Genomic DNA, 24,144 nt, shown 5'->3' with positions numbered 1-24,144 from the left:
TCCATAGGGCATTCCCTAGTGACCCTTCCTCGGGCTGCCTGGATGCGAAGTTTCGGCATTTTGCATTCTGGCGTGTGGCAAACAGGTCCACCGATGGAGTTCCCCATCTGTCGAATAGGCGCCTTGTCTCCTGAGCATTGAGCTCCCACTCGTGGGATGCCGATGTCTGCCTGCTGAGCCAATCTGCTTGTATGTTGTCCTTCCCTGGCAGGTGTATGGCCAGCAGGTCTATCTTGAGAGGGATGGCCCATCTCCATATCTCCTGCGCTAGCGTTGAAAGCGGGGCCGACTGGGTGCCCCCCTGCTTGTTGATGTAGAACATCGCAGTGGTGTTGTCTGTTTGTATCAACACCTTGTGCTTGTACAGTCTTGTTTGGAAGGCTTTCAGTGCAAGGAAGATCGTCTTCAATTCTAAGTAATTGATGTGCTTTGTGGCCTCCGTCGGTGTCTACAGTCCTCTCACCTTGAGCTCCTCCATGTGAGCGCCCCATCCCTTCAGGGATGCGTCTGTGGTGATGGTCACTGTTGGCGTTGGGGGCGTTAGAGGCTTTCCCTTTGCTATGTTCTCCATGGTCCACCATGTCATCTCCTTCTGCACTGCGTGCGTTACAACCACTAGATCCTCCCAACTGCCTGTAGCTTGTGACCATTGCTCCTGTAGCCATTCTTGAATGGGTCTCATGTGGAGTCGTACATTCGGTACCAGGTGGATGCATGATGCCATCATCCCCATGATCTTGCTCGCAGTCCTCACTGTCCGAGCTTGTCCCTTCCGGTAGAGGCGAGTTTCCTTCACCAGCGCCCTCGCCCTCTTCTCGCTGGGGAACACCTTGCCCTGTAAGGTGTTGATCTGTGCTCCCAGGAAGATCTTCACTTGTTCCGGCTCCATTGATGATTTCTTCCAATGGATGGAGAACCCCAGGTTTATGAGCGTGCTGGTCACTGTGTGTGCATGCAGCTTGCATTTCTGGTATGAGTTTGCTTTCACCAGCCAGTCGTCCAGGTAAGGGTATACGTGTATTCCCCGCCTTCTTAGGTGCGCTGCGACTGCTGCGAGGCACTTTGTGAAAACTCTTGGTGCCGATTTTAGACCGAAGGCCAGTGTCGTGAACTGGTAGTGGCTTTCTCCGACGGTGAACCTGAGCATGTGCTTGTGCTTTCTGTTCATTGGGATGTGCAGGTATGCGTCTTTGAGGTCTATAGTGACCATGAAGTCCCCGGTCTGCAACTGTGGGAGCACTTCTTGCAGGGAGGTCATTTTGAATTTTTGCGTTCTTATGAATTTGTTCACGAACCGTAAATCGAGAATGGGTCTCATTGTCTCGTCTACTTTTGGTACCAGGAAGTACGTTGAGTATACTCCTGTGTTTCTTTCCTTGAAGGGTACCCGTTCTATGGCCTGCTTCTGCAGGAGTTATTTTGCTTCTTCCTGAAGGCACTGCAGCTGCTTGCTTGCTAGTGGCTTTCTTTTTGGTTTTCTGCTTGTTGGCCTCGCCTCCAACTCTATGCAGTATCCGAATTGGATAATGTTGAGGATCCATTTGTCTGATGTGATTTCTCTCCACTCCTGGAGGTGGAATCTTAGTCTTCCTCCCAATGGTGTCCTGTGGTCGTAGGTGTCTAGTTTGTCTTGACCCATCTGTACGTGCTGCTCCCTGGGGTCTTTTTTGCGGGCGGGCACACAGAGTTTTTTGAAGTCACTTGGAGGTGGGCTGCTGGCCCCCTCTTCTATTTTGTCCCCGTCCATTTCTCCCTCGAAAGGACTGGCCTCTTTGTTGGTACTGCCAGGGCTGCTTCTGATGACCCTGCTGACTCTGCGAGTCTGCCTGGTGCGTTTGCTGGAAAGCCTGGTGTGATGTACCTGGCTGGTTTCCACCTCTCCCGCCGGGCCTCCGTGACGGGGTGCCCCTCTTGTTCCCTCTGAACTGCAATGCTCCCATGGATCTTGCTGTTTCGTTATCCTTCTTCAGTTGGCTGAGCTGTTCATCCACTGTTGGTCCGAAAAGCGTGCTGCCGTTGAACGGTGTGTTCAGGATACTGTGTTGCACTTCCGGTTTGAAACCGGATATTCTGAGCCAGGCGTGCCTCCTTTCCGTGACGCCCATCATCATGAGCCTGCTGGCGGTGTCTGCCCCATCCAGGGCCGTCTTAAGGCAAGAATTTGCCGCATTCTTTCCCTCTTCAACCAGCTTTTCGGCTTTCTGCCTGGCATCCTGGGGCAAGTCCTTCACCAACTGCCCTAGTCCCTCCATGATTTGGTACATGTGCCTGTTTATCAGGGCGTTGGAATTAGCCATGCGCCAGTGGGTCGCGGCATTCCGTTCGATCCTTCTGCCCACCAGCTCCATCCTTTTGCTCTCCTTATCCGGTGGTGGCCCCGAGGTAGTGGGTACGTTAGCCCTCCTCCTTGCTGTGGCCGTGATAATGGAGTCTGCGGAGACCGTGCCCTGAATGTAGGCCGGGTCCTTTGTGGCATGCTTGTACTTCTTCTCAGTTCTGGGAGTTACTGCCTTGCATGTTGCGGGCTCCCTGAAAGCTTCCTTCCCCTGAGCCAAGACGCTCTCGAGCATTGGAAGGAACTGGCTCCTCGTTTGTGTTGGGAGCAATGTTTCTAGAAGGAAGTCTGCTTTCTGCTTCTCTTCGTCGAGCTTGAGCTTGAAAGCTGCTGCGGCAGATTGTATCACCGAGTTGTAGGCCCCGATGTCGTCCGGCGGCGAGGGCCTCGAGGGGTAGGTGTCGACCACCTCCTCCGGGCTGTCGGTGTCGACATCGATGTCATCTACCTCCTGAAGGTCCGAGGGTGCCGACTCTGTGTCTGTCCTGCCCTCCTCCTCCTCCCCATAGTTGTAACTATCGTAGGGGTTCTCGTACTCCTCCTGGTCGTCGATCACCTCGACGTCCTGGTCTTGTTCCTCGGTGACTTCGGCGATCTCCTCTTCCTCCTCGACCGGCTCCATCACCGGTGGCTTGGTCTTGTGAGGGATCGTGAAGGCTTTCATCTTTGCGTCGAAATCTTTCTTCCGCTGCATGATGTTCTCCATTTCTGCCTCGAGGCGCCTTCTCTTCTTTTCCATCTCGGCCGCGTGTTCCGCGTCGGATGGGTCGGCCGCTCTCTTCGGCGGAAGGCTCGTCGCCGTGCCTCTCGGAGTCGAAGTTTTCGACGTCGAACCGGATTTCGGTTCTCTGGTCGTCGTGAGTTTTGGGTCTTTCTCCCTCGGCGTCGATCGATCCTTTTCGGGGACGATTTTCGACGTTTTGTGCTGATCAGCAGCTCTCGGCGCCGGGGACTCCTTCTCGGAGGATCCGCTGGGCCTGGGAGTAGTCGCGGACGCCGCCTTTTTTGGCGTCGGCGCTTTCGGGGTCTTGCCCTCGATCTTTCTAGACTCAGAGTCTCTCGGGTTCTTGGGGGCCGAAGAGTCTCCTACCTTGTCAGAAGTCTTCGTGTAATCGGTCACTACGACCGTGTAGCTGTCGTCTTCGGCGGCAGCGTTGTCTTCTTCCTCTGAGGACATGCCCAGCTCGTAGAGTGACGGAGTCGGGGCCTTCCCCTGCAGGGCGGCGTGTGCTACCCTCTGCCTCTCTCTCACACGAAGGGTCTTCGGGGTGAAGGCGGAACAGGCGTTGCAGTCTCCGCTTTCGTGGTCCACCGGTAGGCAAAGGTTGCATACCGGGTGCTGGTCCTTCTGCGCGTACTTGTGGTGGCAGTTACGGCAGAACTTGAACGGCGTGTTGTCCATCCTCGAGCGCCCAGGGCCTCTCTGGTCGCGTGTTCGTCGACGGTCGTCGAAGATCTCGATGGGAAACGCCTTATCCTTGCTGGTTACTCGTCAATGAGGTCCCCTGGAGTCTTCAGATGACTTCTCCTCGTCTTTTCTGTATTTTCTTTCTTCTTTCTCCAAAAATGTCTGGAGCCCAAACGGGAACGATCCAGACCCGACCGCGGAAAAAAAGAATCTGAAGATGGCGCCCAAGAGTGGGAGCTTCCGCAGGAAGCATGCCGACGTCACCGGAAATACACCCAAGGGGGTGTGACGCCGACGCCCACCTGGGCTAAGAAAAAAAAAAAAAACAAAGAAAAGACTACGAATCCGGACCCAACCACAAGAACGCGGAATAATGCACAGCATAGTGAATCCAGAAAGATTCACGCTGCAAAATTGTAGTTAGGCACACCTACAACCAATTGATGTCAACAACCTCAAGAAAAAAGCAACAATGCTGCATTTTTCTAGGGTCAGAATAAGTCTGTGTATTTAGACATTTAACTCTAATACTAAGACTACGGTTGGGAAATACATGATGATTTTGAGAACGCTTTGCCATGATTAGAAACAATTTCTACCTATAAACAGTGTTATTTGTGAAGGTGTGGCCCTTGCACCCAGATCAAGTGGAATTTGACCCATTTGGTTAGTGCTCTGCTGTGCACATTGAAGTGGGGTGGCAACAGGTCACACTAAGTAAATACAATAGAAATGATGGATGATATACCCTAGGTAAGTAAGCACTACAATAAAAGTGCCAGAACAAGCACTGCAGTGGTGAAAACGTGTTGCTAACAATGTGTGACGAGGAACACTGATGTTCATAATGTGACAATATTTGGAGACTGAAGAAAAACCCTAAAAAAAGTTGGTCATAGATGAGGAAGATACTCTTGCAGAGAAACATTTAAAACAATACTCGGTTGTGAGTGAGGAATATGGAGAGCGTGGCCCAAGAGGGCCTTTTTCTGCTAAATTGTGCAAAAAAACAAATAGGCATGGGTAAAAGCAAAAGAGCACATAGCTCAATTGTTAAGATGCTGAGGAAAGTATTCACTGCATGCCTCGCTACGGTCCTCTTTAAACTATTGTGAGGGAAGCTTCGGGGTCCTGTGAAAACTTAACTGAAGTCACAAATAATCCCAAACTTTCGAAACTCAGACTTTAAACTTGTTACAGTAATTCAAAACCTGGATTAATTTCTAGCAGACAGTGAGGAATAAAAATATTTTTGGCAAAGTAGGGATTCAGGATTCAGAATTTCAGCTTGTAGAGACTAGAAGTTACAAATGAAATGTAATCCATGTACCAAAGAATCGGCTACGATAAATGGAGCTGGAAATAATACAGATTACTCCGGTGATCCTTTTCCCAAACGGATTTGTGATTAACTGAGTTTGTTGAAGTATCACAGATATTAATGTCTAAAGCTATGCATACCCAAGTAAAACATAAGGGTACGGGGTGACACTTTCAGCAAGGAAAGGATGGGGGATCATGCTTGCTAAGATGTGTAAATAGGATAGATTCTTCTGAGTAAATTTTACCAGTGGATTTGGTCCGGAAGGGGCCTGGAAGCTGGAGGATGAAAATTGGCTTGAGGGGTTGCAAGTTCTACATGTACATGCTTTTCCGAACATAGAGAGATAGGGAGTATGTTGGGTTGCATTTGCGCTCAGCCTACCACAAAACTGAAATGCATCAAGAGTCGTGAGCACCAACACTACCAAGGAAAGTGCAAAAATGACATCAATTTATAAGCATGTCCCTTTACTTTGTTTCATCACTTCAGTTTTCAAAGAGCGATGGTTTAAAAACACATGAAGAATTCTGTTAGATGTTTCCTGGGGGGGGTTCGATATATACGAAGGATGCGCATACCCAGTGGCGTAGCAAGGTCAGGTGGTACCCGATGCGTGGAAAATTTCTTGTCACCCCTCCCCCATGTCGATTTCAGCTGCGTTTTGTGTTGTCAGACGAAGTTATTAAACTAGTTTTAAATTATATATATATATATATTTTTTAAGTGTTGTGAGCCCCATAAAATGTATTTTATTTTAAAAACACATATTTTTGCTATTTTGTCACTCCCCTCAGTGATGACACCCGGGGCGGCCCGCACCCACCTTCCTACACCGCTGCGCACACTCACATGGATTCTCCATTCGAGCTCAGTTGAAGGTTGGGGGAAAAAAGGCGCGACTTTGAAATTGGGGAATGACAATCTTTTGAACGACAATGTGTACCGAAGAAGATATTAGGACAGTCGTTTTTGTGAGAAGCAACTGAGCCAGCATCCCTGCTTACCGACCAAGTTATTATTGTTTTAGCTTTTGTTAATAAATAAAAAAAAGTATTGCTTTTTTTGCTAGCAGTATGCAAAGACTGTGAAAAACGTTTTTTTTTTTAAAGGTACAAATTGTGGGGGCGGAAAAGAGAAAGAAGCTTTTGGGGACGACAACAAGGTAAGAAATGCGTTACTTACCTGTAACTGCAGTTATCCAGTATTAGTGTCTTTCATAGATTCACATGCCTGAATCATTCCCCGTCGTCGAGACGGGAGCCTCCGGTATATAAAAAAGTAATGTCCTAGAGACCTACATAGAAAAGAATAGGCCAAAAGGTCTCACCTTAGTAGCCTATCCACGTCCTTTTGCAGGAAGGACCAAACAGAGCAGGCCCCAAGGGTCCCACCTTGGTGGCCTATCTGGGTCCTTTTGTAAAAAGGACCAAATAAAGTAAAACAGCCAATCAGCTACTACCTCCTTCTAGAACCTTCCTGCCAGGAGCCCAAGTCTCTCAGATTTTCGTACACACCAAGCTAGTTAGGCATAAACTCATTAGAGAGAAAGGTGAGCCCTGCCAGGGGAGGCGGCAGGGTGCATGCGAATCTATGAAAGACACTAATACTGGATAACTGCAGTTACAGGTAAGTAACGCATTTCTTATCCAGTATTTGGGTGTCTTTCATAGATTCACATGCCTGAATCAGAGTAGCGAGCAATACATTATGCACATTCTGTATGAACATCAGGTATGAACATGTAGATAATACATATCACATGACTATAAAGCACAAAATGCAACGGCATATAAATACAGTAAGAGAATGTGCATACCCGTAAAGGATGGAGGGATGTAGTAGGGCTCACCTCACTGGAATAGATGGCGAAGCACTGCTCGGCCCACTGCTGCATCCTTCATCAGCTCAGTATCCAGGCAGTAGTGCCTGGTGAAGGTGTGCGGGGACTTCCATGTCGCCGCTCTGCAGATGTCCAATATCGGCACTCCAGCGAACAGCGCCGCAGACGTGGACATGGCTCTAGTCGAATGAGCTTTGACTCGTGAGTCTAAAGGCCGTCCCGCCTTGTCGTGACAAAAGGTGATCGCAGAAGAGATCCATCTTGAGATGCTCTGCTTTGTCAGGGGCATGCCCAGCCTAGGTCTACTAAAGGCAATAAAGAGCTGGGATGACTTTCGAAAGTGTTGTGTCTTATCGATGTAGAATTTAAGACATCTCTTTAGATCTAGAGAATGTAGAGTTCTTTCGGCTGCCGTGGTAGGATTCGGAAAGAACGATCTAAGCACCACTGGTTCGTTAAGATGGAAGTCCGAGGGGACTTTTGGAATGAAGCGAGGGTTAGTCCTCAGAATGACTCTGTCCTCTCTGAATTGAAGAAAAGGATCCTGGATGGATAGAGCCTGCAATTCACTGACCCTTCTGGCAGAGGCGAGTGCCAGGAGGAGGGCCGTTTTCCAAGAGAGGAACTTGATCTCTGCCTTATGGATGGGTTCGAAGGGATGCTTAATTAGTTGATGAAGAACCACATTGAGGTGCCACGATGGAGGAATAGGCCGTGGTCGTGGAAAGGACCTGAATAGACCTTTTAGGAATTGTTTGATGAGCCTGTCCGCCCACAAAGATGGGCCTGTAGCCGTCCTTGTGAACCTTGAAATCGCCGCTAGATGCACTTTGATGGATGTATGCGCAAGGCCTGATTGCGCAAGATGTAACAAGTATGGTAGCAGCTGCTGTGGAGTGGCATGGAAGGGGTGCAAGCCATGATCCACACACCAGGAACAGAATCGCTTCCATTTTAGTGAGTAGGTTTTGTTAGTGCTGACAGCTCTAGCTTTCGCAAGGACATCTCTGCAATCCTGCGGGATGTTCAGATGGCTGAATTTGCGGTATTCAGGAGCCAGGCTGATAACTTCAGAGAGCTCAGGTTCGGGTGGAGAACCTGCCCTTGAGACATCGTGATCAGGGCCGGAAACTGCTGCAGGCGAAGAGGGGGCCGGGCAGAGAGGCGATGAAGCTCCGTGAACCAGTGCTGCCTCGGCCAGGACGGAGCGATGAGGATCAGAGTGCAGGGCTCCGATTTCATCTTCCTGAGAACCCTGGGTATCAGTGGGAATGGCGGAAAGGCGTACGCAAAGACGTTGCGCCATGCGATGGAAAATGCATTCCCGAGGGTTCCTGAGTGGTGATGCCTGCTTGCGAAGCTTGGGCATTTGGCGTTCTCTCTGGTGGCAAAGAGGTCTATGTTCGGGGTGCCCCACTCCTCGAAGATACGGTCCAGCACCTCCATGTCCATTTCCCATTCGTGGGAAGGAGACCTCTCCATGCTCAGTGCGTCCGCCAAGACGTTGTCCTTGCCCGGGACGTACTCCGCTTTCAACGCTATTCCATGTTCCAGAAGCCAGTTCCAGATTCTTTGCGATTCGCGAGATAACGAGATGGAACGCGTCCCCCCCTGTTTGTTCAGGTAGTGCATCGTCGTGGTGTTGTCCGTCCTGACGAGCACTGGGGAGTGACGAATGCGTGGAAGAAACGCCTGTAGAGCTAGGAAAACCGCTCGTAACTCCAACAGATTGATATGGAGCTTGGTTTCCTGTGTCGTCCATTTGCCGTTGATCTGGAGTTCCTGAAGGACTGCTCCCCAGCCTTCCAAGGACGCATCCGTAGTTATTACGTGTGGCTCTGCTGGGAGCAGGAACGGCAGACCCTTTGACAGATGGTGGAGTGATGTCCACCATTGCAAATGGTTGATAATGGGTCGAGTGACTCGTATGCGGTCCTCGAAAGAACCTGTGGCTTGGGTCCATTGCTTTGTCAGTGCCTCCTGAAGTGGACGCATTTTCAGGCGGCAGTGTGGAACGAGCAGTATGCATGAAGACATCATGCCAAGGAGGGACTTGAACGTGCGGACCGGAAGAGTCTTCCGCGAAGCCACTGCCTTGGCCAAGGAGATGAGTTTGATTTTTCTCTCCTGAGAGGGGAAAGCCTTGACACGGTCCATGTCCAGAGTCGCTCCAAGGAACGTGATGACCTTGGTGGGTTCCAGAGTCGACTTTGTGGTGTTGAGGGTCAGTCCCAGGCGGTGGAAAATATCCAGAGAGGCGCTGGAGGATGAGGCTGCGGCGGCTGCTGTCGGTGCCTTCACCAACCAGTCGTCCAGGTATGGAAACACCTGGTGGCTTTGCTGACGAAGAAATGCTGCCACTGGTGATAGGCATTCGGTAAAGATCCTCGGGCCGATTTGAGGCCAAATGGAAGGACACGAAATTGGTAGTGCTGTCCTGCCACCGCAAACCTGAGGAACTTCCTGTGCCCTTTGAGAATAGGTATATGGTAGTAGGCGTCCTGGAGGTCTAAGGACGTCATGTAGTCCCCTTGCTCCAGAAGACCAAGGATTTCTTGCAGAGTCACCATACGAAACGATTGTTTCTTTAGGAACACGTGGAGTGCCCTGAGATCCAGGATTGGTCGCCATTTCTTTCCTTTTTGGTGGATTAGGAAGAAGTGAGAGGAGAACCCCTCATTGTTGCGGGCCCGTGGAACTCTTTCTATCGCTCCCTTCTGCAGCATAGAAGCTATTTCCTGAAGAAGTAATCGTAGGTGCCTGTGTGATCGTTGGCACGGTGGCGATGTTGGGGGGATAGAGGTGAATTCTAGGGAATGTCCAAATCGAATGAGTTGGAGTACCCACCGATCCGTTGTTATAGTTTGCCAATTGTGATGGAAGTATTTTAGTTTCCCTCCAAGTCTTAAAGAATGTAGTGGTGGAGGGGCTAGCGAGGGAGACAAGTCATTGTCTGTTGCCAGCAGGTCGTCTTTGGCTCTTTCCTCGGTAATTGGACTTGCCGTAGGAAGACTGTCGTCCTTGTTGAGGTTGTCGCTGTTGAAACTGCGGCTTGGATTGTGAATATGTGTACGAAGACCGATTCTGATAGGAACCTTTGTATGCAGGTTGGCCTCTTCCCCTGTTGCCACGAAAGGACTGGGTCCGGAACTGTAAAGTACCCAGAGCCTTGGCGGTATCCGTGTCCTTTTTAATGGTGGTAAGGGCCGCGTCAATCTGTTCCCCAAACAGGTGCTGGCCATCGAAAGGCATATCTAATATCCTGGTTTGCACCTCCTGGCGGAAAGTGGTGGCCTTGAGCCAACCCTGTCGCCTCAGGACTGCAGCCCCTGCCAGTTGCCGGAAACCAGTCATGGCGGCATCAATGGCACAATCGATGAGCTCTGAGGCAGAGGTCTGTCCTTCCAAGAGAAGTGAATGTGCCTCCTCTCTGACATCCTCCGGCAGATTTGAAAGATAGGGTGCAATGTCCGCCCAGAGTTGGCGATTGTAACGGCCCAGTAGGGCTATCGAATTAGCCACTTTGACCGTCATGGCAGAAGTGGTAGTAAAGCGTTTGCCAACGGCATCCAGTTTCCTGCCCTCCTTGTCAGGTGGCGTCGAGAGAGGCGAGGCTGGATTCCGTGAGTTCTTCTGCGCCGCTTGAGTCACCACGGAATCTGGTTTGGGGTGACCTGTCAGGCATGCCGGTGCCGTGGAGGTGGCCTTGTATTTCTTATCAAGCCGGGGCACCACCACCTGTATAGAAGCAGGTGCTTGCATGATTTGTTTGCCCTGCTTCCAGACAGTCAATTATGGGGATTGACCTTGAAGTCTTCCTAGTGGGCTCCTTAAAGTCATAAAGGAAGCATTCAGTTTCCTGAGTTTCCATGGACATATGGAACCTCTTGGCAGCCCGCTCAATGATGTTGTGGAATCCACCGATGTCCGCGGGTGGAGACTCCGAGGTCTGTGGATCCGGAGAGGCTGGAGAATGTGCCACATAGTCCTGGTCTGCATCCGGGTCCGACTGGTCGTCATCGACTTCACCATCCTCCTGTTCCCTCTCCTCTTCGTCAGATGAGGGATCGTCCTGAATTGGTACCTGTGTCTTTTCAATGACCAGGGGAGTGGGTCTATGGCGAGATGAAGGAGCTGGCGCCTGTGCTGCTGGAAGTGCGGGCGCAGAGTGTTTCTCCGGGAACCTTTCCTTATAATCCTTGATGAGGAATTGTAGGTCCGAGACGCTGGATGCGGGGAGACACACCATAGGAGTAACCTGTGCCTGGGATGGAGGGTGGACCTGTTGTTGTAGAAGGTCTTCCTCCTCTTCCGGCTCCTCGTCTGTGGTTTGGCATTTCAGGACTAGGTCCGATGGACTAGTAGCCTGCGTAAAGGAGTCCTCGTCCGACTCCTGACCTTGTAGTAGACAGGCCGGAGGAAGTTGTTGTATCCTACCGGGCGAGGTCTGCTGCGGCGTAATAGGTCGTTTGGTAATTTTCACTGTGACATGGCTCACTTGCGGTGGAAAGGCATCCATGGCGTGGGATAGGAGTGCAGACTCCTTCCAGGGTCCTGTCGACGCTGGAATCGACGGTGTCGTGGTAGATATTTTCGTTGACGGTAATTTTTTCGTCGTCGGAGGTGGCTGCGACGACGGTGTTGTCATCGACGTCATTTTCGTCGACGGTAAAGTCCCCACTGTCGACGGTGTACTCGTCGACGGTGTTCCCACCGTCGACGGGATGATCCTCGTCGACGAGGTAGACTTCGTCGACGGCGTTGGTCTCGTCGACGGTGTCGTCGTCTTCGGTGTCTTCGACGAGGGTCTCGTCGTCGACGACGATATCTTCGTCGTCGATGGAGTGACCGGGATGGTCGACGGCGTAGGTCTACTCGCCGACGATGAAGGCGTCGTCCTCGTCGTCGAGGAGGAAGCCGATGATGCCGTCGTCGTCGACACTGTCGTCGTCGACGTCGAGAAGGTTTTCTGTGCTGAATGCACCATCGACGCTGTCGACGTCGCCGGGACTAGCGGCTGCTTCCTGGGGACAGGCAGGTCCTTGCCAGACACGGATGGCTTGCCCTCTGAGGACTTTTTAGAAGTCTTCATAGGAGGGGTGTCTGTGGGGCTATGGGAAGAAACCCTTGGCCTCCAAGGAAAAATGCGACACTCCAGACACACTCTCACCTTCGGACACCAAGTCATGAGTCTTGGTCTTGAGCCTGTTGAGCCACAACAGAAGTCGACCTTCTCGGTCCTTGAGGGTCTTGTTGGAGAAGGTCCGACATATTTTGCAGTCCTTTGCCTGGTGGTGAGGGTAGAGGCAATATAAACATGTCTCATGTTTATCCTCAATATGAAGTCTTTCCTTGCTGCAGGAAGAACAAGCCCGGAAAAGACCCTTCTTCTGACTATCAGACATAACTGTAGAGAATAATTAAAGTGGTTTTAGAAGAAAAAAAGAGAAATTCCTGAGGAGAACTCAGGTGGAGACTCCCTAGCACAACGTGCGGTAGAAAATCTGAGAGACTTGGGCTCGTGGCAGGAAGGTTCTAGAAGGAGGTAGTAGCTGATTGGCTGTTTTACTTTATTTGGTCCTTTTTACAAAAGGACCCAGATAGGCCACCAAGGTGGGACCCTTGGGGCCTGCTCTGTTTGGTCCTTCCTGCAAAAGGACGTGGATAGGCTACTAAGGTGAGACCTTTGGGCCTATTCTTTTCTATGTATGTCTCTAGGACATTACTTTTTTATATACCGGAGGCTCCCGTCTCGACGACGGGGAATGATTCAGGCATGTGAATCTATGAAAGACACCCAAATACTGGATAAATAAATGATACTGGATGCTTCCACTTTACATCTTGTGATATAAAATAGACACTCCTTTGATACGTAGATCGCTTTGTCTCAGCAGTGGGCGGGAGGAGTTCTGAAAGGAGGTATTTGCATCACACACTTAGACATTCATCAACATAGGAACTCTATTAGAGAGAGAAAAAACAACTAATATGGGTATAAACTATCAAGTACTGTGGGTCTGATCACTGTATGCCAGACTTTAGTCATTGATGTAAGCAACTTTGTTGAATCTGATTAAAGGCCCATTTGACGTTTCAAATTGAAAAAAAAAAACAACAACAAAACGTTTATTTATGGTTGTAAGGGAAGACCACAAACTACACTTTTACCTTGAAAGGACTACAAATGAAAATCATCTCCCACTTGCCTTGTCTGCAGGTGTTGAGAGGTGTATAACATCGTCCAGTCAAGGGAAAACAAATTCCAAAATAAAGTAACCTAAAACTGACATTATGTTTCTTTACCGACGATGCAGCAGTCGGATTGTGACCAAAGACAGTTAGATAAAGAAAGTTACATGTTCAGGGCCATTGTGAGTAAGAGCAGTTTCCTTTTGCACTTCCTTTAAAAGCTCTTTGTCAGGGTGGGATTGCCTGCAGAGGAGCCACAGTCACTTGGTTCCTGGGTACTTACTTTGAATGCTGACTGGTGAATCCTGGGTGCTGGGAGAAGACGTGGCCATGAGCACTGGGGCCAGACTTGAAGGCCATAGGGCAGATTGGGCACTTGTGGAAGACCTCACAATGCGATGTCTGGATGTGGGACTTGATGGAGTTCACACCGCCAAACACCACTGAACAGCTGGGGCAGCTGGAACAAAGATTGAAAGTGAGTCAGTCAGGATGATAACCACAAGTACTGCAATCTCAGAAATATATTATGTTGAGGCCCATAAAAAAAAGAGAAAGCGCAAAAATATTCATACCTACAAAAACACTAACTTGTGGTAGTATAACAAGCTTTTTCTCAAGAAATTGCTGATTGTAGCAGACAATCAAGCAAGCAGGAAGAGTTACTGTGAACATTTAGAGGACTTGATTACCCTACAACCCTGGACTTTTGGTAGGACTACAATAGTTAACAAGAATCGGCAAAGCCAATAGGTCCCACCTATGTGAGAAATTGGCTTTGGCAAAGTGTTTTAGCCATGTCGTACACCAGTGTGGCCGCAGTTCAGCAGGGCTAAAAGTTAGTGTTATGGAGTGGATTGGGGTAGACTGGAGTAGGGTAGATTGGCTTGGAGTGGGGTAGATTAGGGTAGTGGAGTGGGGTATATTGGAGTTGAGTGGAGTGGAGTAGACTGCCTGGTAATGGGGTAGAGTAGAGTACATTGAGGTATAGTGGAGTGGGATAGACTGGAGTGGGGTGCAGTGGAGTAGATTGGAGTGGAGAGGACTGGGATAGAGTGGAGTGGATTGGGGTAGACTGGAGTGGAGTAAAGTGAAGCTGTGGCTGTGAGGGTACTTCTTATACCCAAGGGGATATGAATTTTAGGGCGCCTGAAAGCACATTCAGTGGAATACATGAGAACAAGGACTTAAATACAGGTTTTAAGGAGCAATGGAGTAGTTGCTGCGCTGCATAAAACTGAAGCGCTTTAAACGGACACATACTTTGTATGCACAGAGAAGAGGTTGAATATATACATATGAGAGTGAGGACACAGGTTTTAAGGAGAAATAGATTAACCGCAGCCCAAAATGGAGGCACTTTAAAAAGCCACATACTGTGTTTGAAAATGCTCAGATGTGCAAAATGCTAATGTTGCTTAGTGGCAGCCTGGCCTGAAGCATGTGGTTGTACTGCTTGTATGGAAAGACTATGAGAATCCGGTTTCAGAATAGTGTACCCTTTAAAAAGACACATACTTTGGTATGTGCAGAGAAGAGGCGCAGCCTACAAAGACATGCAGTCACACGGACTGCTTTAATAATCAGTGTCATTTGTTTAGTGCTATAAAATGAAGCGCCAAACTGTAAAGCAGTCACAGTCTGCTTTAACAATCCGTGCCATTTGTTTGGTGCTGTTAAAGGAAGTGCCAAATTCCAAAAAATTTATGGCAGCAAACAAACAAACATGTTGGGCGCAAGTTAAAAGCAACCCATAGGTGTAGCATGAAAGTGGAAATGGTGGACAGAAAAATTAAAGAAAAAGAAAACTACTCTGAATCCCAGCACAAGCATCTAAGGACAGCGGAAGGACACTAATCAAATGAAAGCAATTTGTACTTGGTCCATGCTCCGGAGAAATAAAAGGAAGTGACAAGGCATGTGGTGGCCAATTAGGAGGAAACTATAAGCAATGATAATTAAGCCAGCAAATGATAAGTAATAGGCAGGCACCAAGCAATTTACTGTATACAACATCCCTCACAGCAACAGCACATGTGTGATGTTAGGTGAGACCTAATAAAAAAATATTACAAAGCTTCCTGGAATCTGTCGCAACACCCAAGGACAGGCAGTCAAGTTCTAGCTCGTAGGGTATGGTGTGCAAGTTTCTTCCATTTAACATATAACTGACTTGATATTTCATAACAAAAACACAGGTATGCCGTGCTTTCATCTCCAGAAACCCAAATACAGACTTGGTATTCACATATATAAATTTTCCTACGCTTAAAAACAGCATGATGATGTTAAGAACACTGTCAATAACCATGCAAAATGTTCTTCAGGTTTTTGCTAGCCATGACATGCTTAGTTGTCAATTGTCCTTTTCTCATTCTGTATGATTACCATTCATATTTTGTGCACTAGGTTAGAAAGATAAAATAAAATTTGTTAACGCGTTCCGTTTCTTAGTGCTATTCATTTACAAAGAGGGTTTGGAGTTCCACTGTGCACCTAAACGCATCTTGTGGAACAGATCGTAATCAGAAAACACTTCCTGCACTGTATTGCTCAGTGGGTTGTGTATGGATTGCAGTCAAAGTGGGGTTGTAACTCATACTAGTGCATTGACTTAATCCTTGTGCCAGGGCGTTAGAAATCGGACTCCTGTAGATCTAGGGGTAGCCCTTCAGACCTTATCTGTATGGATAACTGGAAGAGTTGATTGTGGGTTTTTTTGTGGGCCGATTTCCTCCTGTTCCCCCAAACTCGTCATCGAGAGGTGTCAAGCCTCTTCAGCCTCAGCTCAGGTAAGGGGCTGCACTGAGAATATAGACTTCATAATTGCTTATTTAGGAAGTCAATTTTCAATAAAAGTGGCTCCAGGGCCACAGGACTGGATCTAAACACCGCACAGTGGAGGTCAGGACTGAATTGGTGTACACGGAAACATACTTTCAGCAACCAGGAGGGAGGTTCATGAACCCCTGCTAAATGTCGGGTGGAGTGATGGTACTGCCGTATTAGGCACATTGAGTGCTACGCAAACAATACATTCACCACCCCTCTCCGTGTCAGGAGATCTGAGTTAAATCAAGCGGTATTTTGCTCACCATGCCACCTCAGTTTAGACCCAGCCATATGCCAATGAGTCTTGACCCTGCTCCTCATGGGAACTGTCCAGCCCAGGTCCTCCGTGAACCGGAAACAAGCCTCCTGTGACCGGTTTTGGGGTATTACCCGATATCAGCCAGGCTAGCTTGAATCCAGTGGCACAGTGAGCAAGGGACCCATATCTTGTGTTGGGTGGCAGTTACCTGAGTGTTACGTTTCCCGCTGAAGACACAGCACGAGTATCCCCTTTTAAGATCGTAATACTGCTGATCTATTGTATTGAATTTGAATGTGAAGATCGTTCTCAAATTCGCACTGTAACTGCACTAAAGGCACTTTATTTTTACTAAAAGTAATTAAGCATTGATCGCGCTGAACGCACTGTTTGCCTACCGCCTTCCACATTGGGTCAGCTGCCCTGGTGACTCTCCCCCGCCTCCCAGGGAAGGGAGGAGTGTAAGAAGCATCCGGGCGGCCATCTTTACCTCTCTTGCAGTCTAGTCGTTAGCGGGGCACAAGGTATATAATGTGCATGCCACCACCGGCGCACCAAAGGCAAGCCCGTCTGCGCCCATCCGCGTCCGGAACACCGCCAGCACCAGAAACGCTGCTAGTTTTGGTATAGATCATTACTATTCAAGAGAGTCGCTCCTGGTGCTAAATACACATGTAAGTAAATGCCTCTTCCACCTACAAACGGACAAATTAAAAGGCCCAGTAACATGTAGGGGGTGCAGATATGAATTAAGACTACCCCCGGACTATGCCTCTAGAGCAGATATCAGCCTAAAGCAACTACTAGGTGGCTTGGTCAATGTTAGGTCCCTGTGCAAGAATGTACAACACATTTATGACCGGATTTCGAACCAAAATTTGGATTGTCTTTTTAGAACGGAAACCCACTGAAAGATTGATGTAACTCAGACATTGCACAAGCCCTCCCTCCCGGCTACCATATATCCAGACAATTTAGACCGGTCCAAAGAGGGGGTGGCCTGGCAATAATCAACCGTAACACACTAAAATGCTCCACTTTTGACCTCACAGAGCTTAAAGGAGCAGAAAGTCTTGGTTTCTGCTTTCACCTCAAGAGTTCTATCTCCTTCGCAGGAGCCCTGATTTATTGGCCCAAAGGCGATAGTCTTAACTTTTTAGACACCCTGGGTGAAAATCTGAGCACCCTGGTGGTTAAATACTCCAATTTTACTCTACTTGGAGATTTTAACCTACACCTAGAATTATCGGACAACCCGGGAGCAAACACATTTTGGTGAGACTATTGAGACTCTGGAGCTCGAGCAGCAGATAGCTGGCCCGACTCACTGAATATGGCACACCCTGGATGGAATTTGTACAAACTCCACCAGACTCAAAGTGGATCCCCGCTCAATATAACCTGGACCGACCACAAATGTATTCCCTTTACGATCAGATGCTCTAATACAGATTCCGTGAAAGACTCTGGACAAACGAGCCACAAAACTATGCGAAAATCGAACAAAATGCTAACAAATCCTAATCTGCATACAGTGGCAGAACAAGGTAGACCTCCCCTAACAGGTGACCCCTCACTAGATACACACGCCTTCAACGACTGGATGGTCTCACTTAGAAATATCTTTGCACCACCTGCCCCGCCAAATAGAAATATCGCAAATATTGGTTTACTGCACAGCTAAAAAAATGACAAGGTCATTGCAGAAAAATGGGACGTAGATGGAGGAAAAGCTAAACACCAGAAGAGCTCACACTTTTTAGAGCTGCTCTCAAAAACTACCATCAGCAAATCAAATTAGGAAAGAAGACCCACCATGCTAAGCAAATTAGGCAGCATCAGATCAGAAAACGATTTTTGAAATTATTAAATCTTTTACACACCCTAAAATGCTTGAACATGAGATTTCACCTTCACAAATCCTCTGTGATCAGATTGCAGATTTCTTTGATAAAAAAAGTCCAAGATTTAAAAAGATTTTAAGTCAATGACCATTATGACTGTGGAAGGATCCAATCATGACAACAGACCCAAGCTTAATTTCTTTAAGGAGGTTGGTTTGGAACAATCACGGCAAGCCATCCTCTCCTGTAAATCGGGCTCCCCTCTTGACCCCTGCCCGCCAAAGATACTTCATGCTATCATTGACCCACAACTCTCTCGAACCTCAGGCCCATTTCCCTTCTACCCTGCATAAGTAAAATAACAGTAAAACTAGTAAATACCAAACTTTTTTGCAGGAAGACAATATTTTACAACCAAATCAATCAGGTTTCAGGCCTGGACACTCAGTCGGCACTGCTACACACCACGGAATGAATATGCTACTTACCAGTATGCATCTGTTCTTGGCATGTAGGGCTGCTAACATTCATATCTTAGCATTAGATCGCCGCCTAGTGTTGGGCTCGGATGATTGCACATTGTTGTCCTGGAAGAGTCTTCGAAGTATCCTGAGATAGGTGGCTCCTCCCCTGGACTACAGTGCGCATGGGCATCGGCTCCATCCCCAGATTGTTTTTCGCCATTGTGGCAGAAGATGGAGTGAAAAGTGTAAAGGATGTCCATGCTAATGAATAAATACAATAGTATATCTGCAGCTGCGACAGGCACCGGGGAGGAGGGCGGGCGATATGAATGTTAGCAGCCCTACATGCCAAGAACAGATGCATACTGGTAAGTAGCATATTCAGTTCGAGGCATGTGGGCTGCTAAATTCATATCTTAGCATAGAATACATAGCAGTCCCTCCATCAGCGGCGGTTGCCCGTGCCAGCTGCAGAAACCTGAAAAAGTGTCTTGAGAACAGCCTGTCCTACAGCTGCTTGCTGCTTGGAATGCACATCAACACAGTAGTGTTTTGTGAAGGTATGTGGTGTGACCCACGTGGCTGCTCTGCAAATATCCTCTAAAGGAATGTTCCCTAGGAAAGCCATGGATGCCCCCAGTTTGCGTGTGGAGTGCGCTCTGGGGGGTATTGTTAAAGTGCGCTTGGCTTTTTGATAACATATCTGGATGCACTTAACAATCCACCTGGCTATCCCTGCTTTGGAAATTGGGTTGCCTTTGTGTTGTGGTGCGAAGGCAACAAAGAGTTGTTTTGTCTTTCTAAAGGGTTGTGTTCTGTCTATGTAGTACATCAACGCCCTCCGTACATCTAAGGTATGGAGCATTCTTTCCGCCACCGTTTGCGGGTTTTGAAAGAATGCTGGTAAGTCAATAGTTTGGTTTAGATGAAACTGTGACACCACCTTCGGAAGGAATTTGGGGTTAGTGCGTAGCACTACCCTATTTGGATGAATTTGAATGAATGGCTCTTGGATTGTGAGCGCCTGCAGCTCACTGACACGCCTCAGAGACGTAATAGCTATAAGGAAAGCTACTTTCCACGTAAGGAACTGGAGTTCACACGAGTGCAGTGGCTCAAATGGTGGTCCCATCAGTCTGGTGAGGACGACATTGAGGTTCCACACTGGAGCTGGCGGTGTCCTTGGGGGAATGACTCTTTTCAGACCTTCAAGGAAGGCTTTAATGGCGGGCACTCTGAAGACAGAGAGGTGCTGCCTGTTCTGAAGATAAGCCGCTATGGCGGATAGATGTATCCGAATGGAAGTGTACGCCAGATTGCACTTGTAAAGATGCAACAGATAGCAGATGATGTTGGGGATAGATGCATCAAGCGGGTTGATTGTCATTGGCTGTACAGTAGATGACAAAACGCTTCCACTTTGCAGCATAGCATGCTCTAGTAGTCGGTTTCCTCGCCTCCTTGATGATGCTCATGCATTCTGGAGGCAGGTTAAGGTACCCAAACTCTAGGACCTCAGGAGCCAGATCGCCAGGTTGAGCTGTTGCGGATCTGGATGCTGAATTTCTCCATGGTTCTGCGTCAAAAGACTGGGCGTGAGACGCAGTCTTTGATGCGGCACCACTGAGAGTTCGAGGAATGTGGTGTACCATGCTTGGCGCGCCCACGTTGGAGCAACTAGGATGAGAGTCATCTCATGCTGCCTTAGCTTTCTTGCGACCAGCGGTATTAGAGGGGCTGGCGGAAAAGCGTACGCAAATTTGCCTGACCAGTTCATCCATATCGCATTCCCCTGCGACTGTGGGTGAGGGAACCTGGCGGCAAAGTGTTGGCATTTTGCGTTCTCTTTTGTGGCAAACAGGTCTATCTCCGGATGACCCCACTGCTGGAAGTACGGGTGGAGGACAGATGGGTGTAACTCCCACTCGTGCATTTGATGGCTGTACCTGCTGAGCAGATCCGCCATCTGATTGTCCTTTCCTGGGAGGTGTTCTGCCATGAGGAAAATGTTCCTCTGAATGGCCCACTTCCACATGCTCTGAGCCAGATGAGACAGCTGTGGCGAGTGGGTGCCTCCCTGCTTTTGAATGTAGTACATCGCGGTCATGTTGTCCGTCCGGACTAGCACGACCTTGTTGCACAGATGTACAATGAAGGACTTGAGCGCCATGAAGATTGCCATCAGTTCCAGATAGTTGATGTGCATCTTCTGTTGCTGCGCTGACCATAGTCCCTGCACTGTGTAAGTGAGCACATGAGCTCCCCATCCCTGGAGAGATGCGTGCGTTGTCAGGACAATCTGCGGCACAGGCTCTTGGAACAGTCGGCCCTTGCAAAGGTTGTGTGGATTCCACCAATGCAGAGAGTCGTATGCCCGACTGGTAACCAACACTAGGTCTGTCAATTGTCCACGAGCCTGTGTCCACTGATTCGCTAAGCACTCCTGGAGCGGGCGCATGTGTAGCCGTGCGTGAGGGACTATGAAGATGCAGGAGGCCATCATGCCTATCAACTGCATGAACACTCTCGCTGGAAGCGAGTGTTGTGGCCTGAACCTTTGGATCAGGGCCTGCATGCTGTCTATCCTGACTTGGTTTGGCTGAGCCATGGCCGTCAGGGTGTTGATCGTTGCACCTAGGAACTGCCGGACATGTGCCGGCTGAAGATGCGATTTTGGGTAGTTTAGGGAGAAACCCAGATCGTGAAGAAGGTGAATTGTAGTTGACATGTCCGCGGCGCACTGCTGCTCTGACTTGGCTTGTACGAGCCAGTCGTCTAGGTAGGGGTAGACATGGATGTTCTGCCTCCTGAGGTGCGCCGCTACTGTCGCCAGACACTTGGTGAACACCCTCGGGGCTGTTGTGACTCCGAAGGGTAGGACCTTGAACTGGTAGTGCCTGCCTTGAATAGTGAACCTGAGGTATTTCCTGTGTGACGGGTGTAGTGGAATGTGGAAATACGCATCCTTGAGATCTAAGGTTGCTAAGAAGTCTCCTTGGTTTAGCAAGGGAAGAATCTGTTGCAGTGTAAGCATGTGGAAATGTTCCGATAGTATGTACAGGTTGAGGGGGCGTAGATCTAGAATGGGTCTGAGAGATCCGTCCTTCTTTGGAATAAGGAAGTACAGGGAATATACCCCTGTGCCTTCCTCTCCCACCGGCACTTGCTCGATTGCTCCCTTTTGCAGCATCACCACTACTTCCTGCTGCAATAAGAGCAAGTGCTCTGCGGACATAGGCCTTTGCCTTGGCGGGATGTTGGGTGGAGTGGATTTCAATTCTAGGCAATAACCATACTGGACTAGTTGTCGCACCCACCTGTCCGTGGTGATGTTTTTCCAGACGGGCAGGAACTGCTGTAGTCTCCCCCCGACAGGTGTTAGGTGGTCGGGGGGCAGTGACAGAGAGTCACTGTTTGCTAGGAGTAGAGGAGCGGGGGTTGTTGTTTCCTCTGCCGCGACCTCTGTTGCTGTTATTCCTGTAACCTCCCTTGTTCTGTTTCGTGAACGAGGATTGTGCCCCACCTTTTGAGAACTGGGATTGTTGACCCATTTGTCCTCTGGTGACCCCATGTGCACCTGAGCGACGAAAATTGCTGCCACGAAACTGTTGAGACTGCAGGGCGCCCATGGATTTAGCAGTTTCCGTGTCCTTTTTTATTTTCTCTAGGGTGGTGTCAACATCTGGACCAAACAGACTATCGGGATTGACCGGTTGATTAAGAATTGTTGTCTGAATATCCGGTTTAAAGCCTGAGATGCGTAGCCACGCCTGTCGTCTCAGCATAACGCTAGTGTTGACAGCCCTAGCAGCTGTATCTGCAGCGTCAAGCGCACACTTGATGGCTGCGTTTGAGATTAGCTTCCCTTCGTTAATGAGCAGTTGTGTAGCTTCTTGGAACTGTGGAGGCAGGTGTTGTACAACCTGTTCTAGGGTATCGTAGTGTGCCCTATCGTAACGCGCCAAGAGCGCCTGTGTATTGGCGATGCGCCAAAAGTTTGATGCCTGTGCAGCTACTCTTTTGCCCCCTGCCTCTAGCACTTTGGACTCCTTATCCGGGGGAGGAGCTTCACCCGTTGTCTGGGAGTTGGCACGTTTCCTGGCATTGGCGACCACAAGAGAGTCCAGTGGCAATTGTCCCCGGATGTAGGCGGGGTCCGCAGGTGCAGGCCTGTACTTCTTTTCAATGCGAGGGTTGACCACTCTCGCTCTTGTAGGCTCCTTAAAAATGTCCCCAGCATGTTTGAGGACTCCTTTTAGCATAGGAAGTGTCTTTACTGTCCTTTCAGAGACTGAAAAGGTGTCGAAAAGGAAGTCTTCCTCAACCGGGTCGGCATGCATGTCCACATCATGATTGGCTGCCGCCCTTTCAAGTAGTGCATGAAAGCCTGCTGAGTCCTCAGTCGGGGATGCACGTGCATTAAAGAGCTGCGGGTCCTGCCCCACACCCTGGGTGTTCTGGTCACCAGTGTCATCGTATGAATCCGGTTGTGCATCAGGTTCATCGATAGGGAAATTGTACTGCTCGTCCTCATCATACCCCTCATTCGCAGAGTGTTCTGGGGAGGGAGTAGGGCTCCGTCTTGGAGGAGGCTGGATTGGCTCCGTGAGGCCTGAGGCGTCAAGGGGCACCCTCTTCTTTTTCAGTGGGATGACATAGGAGTCCACTGGCTCCGAAGTGATTTTCCTCTTATAGAGGGTCAGCTTGCCTGTGTCAGCGTCGATGAAATGCTCTGAATCGTCTTCTGATTCGAGTACCCGACGTGGAAGCGGGCCAGCCGGCGAAGAAACTTGTTTCGGAGCCGATTTGGTTGAAAACGCTTTCGGCGCCTCCTTAGGTGGCAAAAGAAAGAGAAGTTTCCCAGAAGGCTTTGCCGGAGTGTCCTTTTGCGGCTGCGGCGATGGTATCGGAGCCGACGGGGCAAAGGCTTTCTCCCTGATTCTTTGCAGTGAGTCTGCAATGAGGGACGTCTCACTCACAGTGGGTTTCGTCGCTGACGAGGATGGTCTGATCGGTCCCTCGGATCCGACGTCCTTGTGGGCCTTGTGCGCTTTGGGCGCGGAACCCGTCTTCAGCGCCTCCGATTCCTGAGTCCGGGGCGCAGACTTCTTGTGCGTAGCCTCCTTGGAGCCGACTTTGGCGGGCTTGGACGGCGTCGTAGCCGCTGACCCGTGCCGACCATCTTTCTTGGAGGACCCCTCCTCAGGCGTCGGTTTCGATTTTGCAGCATCGGAATCGACGGACTTCTTCGGCTTCTGCGGACCGGAGGTCGACGGAGCCGATGGGGTAGCGGGCACCGTCTTTTTCACCGGCACGGCAGCCATCTTAGGGACACTCGAGTCCTTAAGTTTCGGTTTCGTTTTCGGGTCGGCCATTTTAGGTGTCGTCGATCCCGATGGTTTCAGTTTAGTTTTCGAAACAGACTGCTCAGCAAGTGAGTCCGTAGCCGGGCCCGAAGGCGGGGCTGTGGCTTGCGGCAACGGGTCTTGGGTAAGGCCGACAGGCGATCCCGTGTCCCGGTCGGTATCTTCGTAACCTTCGGGGCAGAGCTCGTCCCCCGAGCTGTCTGCCGCGGCCCCATAAATCTCATCGTCGTCTCCTACCTCTTCGACGTATTCAAGGCCTTGACCCGCGACTCCGTCGTCG

General features: G+C 49.4%; 1 protein-coding gene across 3 annotated transcripts in view; it reads right to left on the bottom strand.

The window, feature by feature from the left end:
- Nucleotides 1-24,144, bottom strand: part of ZNF687 (zinc finger protein 687) — a 259,083-nt gene that overhangs the window by 70,458 nt on the left and 164,481 nt on the right. For all 3 annotated transcript variants that reach the window (XM_078670295.1, XM_078670294.1, XM_078670296.1), the window contains exon 4: nt 13,383-13,559. In XM_078670295.1, the coding sequence (XP_078526421.1) occupies nt 13,383-13,559 (177 nt within the window). The remainder of the gene's footprint in view (nt 1-13,382; nt 13,560-24,144) is intronic.

The sequence above is a fragment of the Lissotriton helveticus genome, chromosome 12 (assembly GCF_964261635.1).
Source record: "Lissotriton helveticus chromosome 12, aLisHel1.1, whole genome shotgun sequence".
NCBI classification, from domain to species: Eukaryota; Metazoa; Chordata; class Amphibia; order Caudata; family Salamandridae; genus Lissotriton; species Lissotriton helveticus.
The sequence above is the reverse complement of the archived record's forward strand: the minus strand, read 5'-3'. Positions and strand labels throughout refer to the sequence as shown.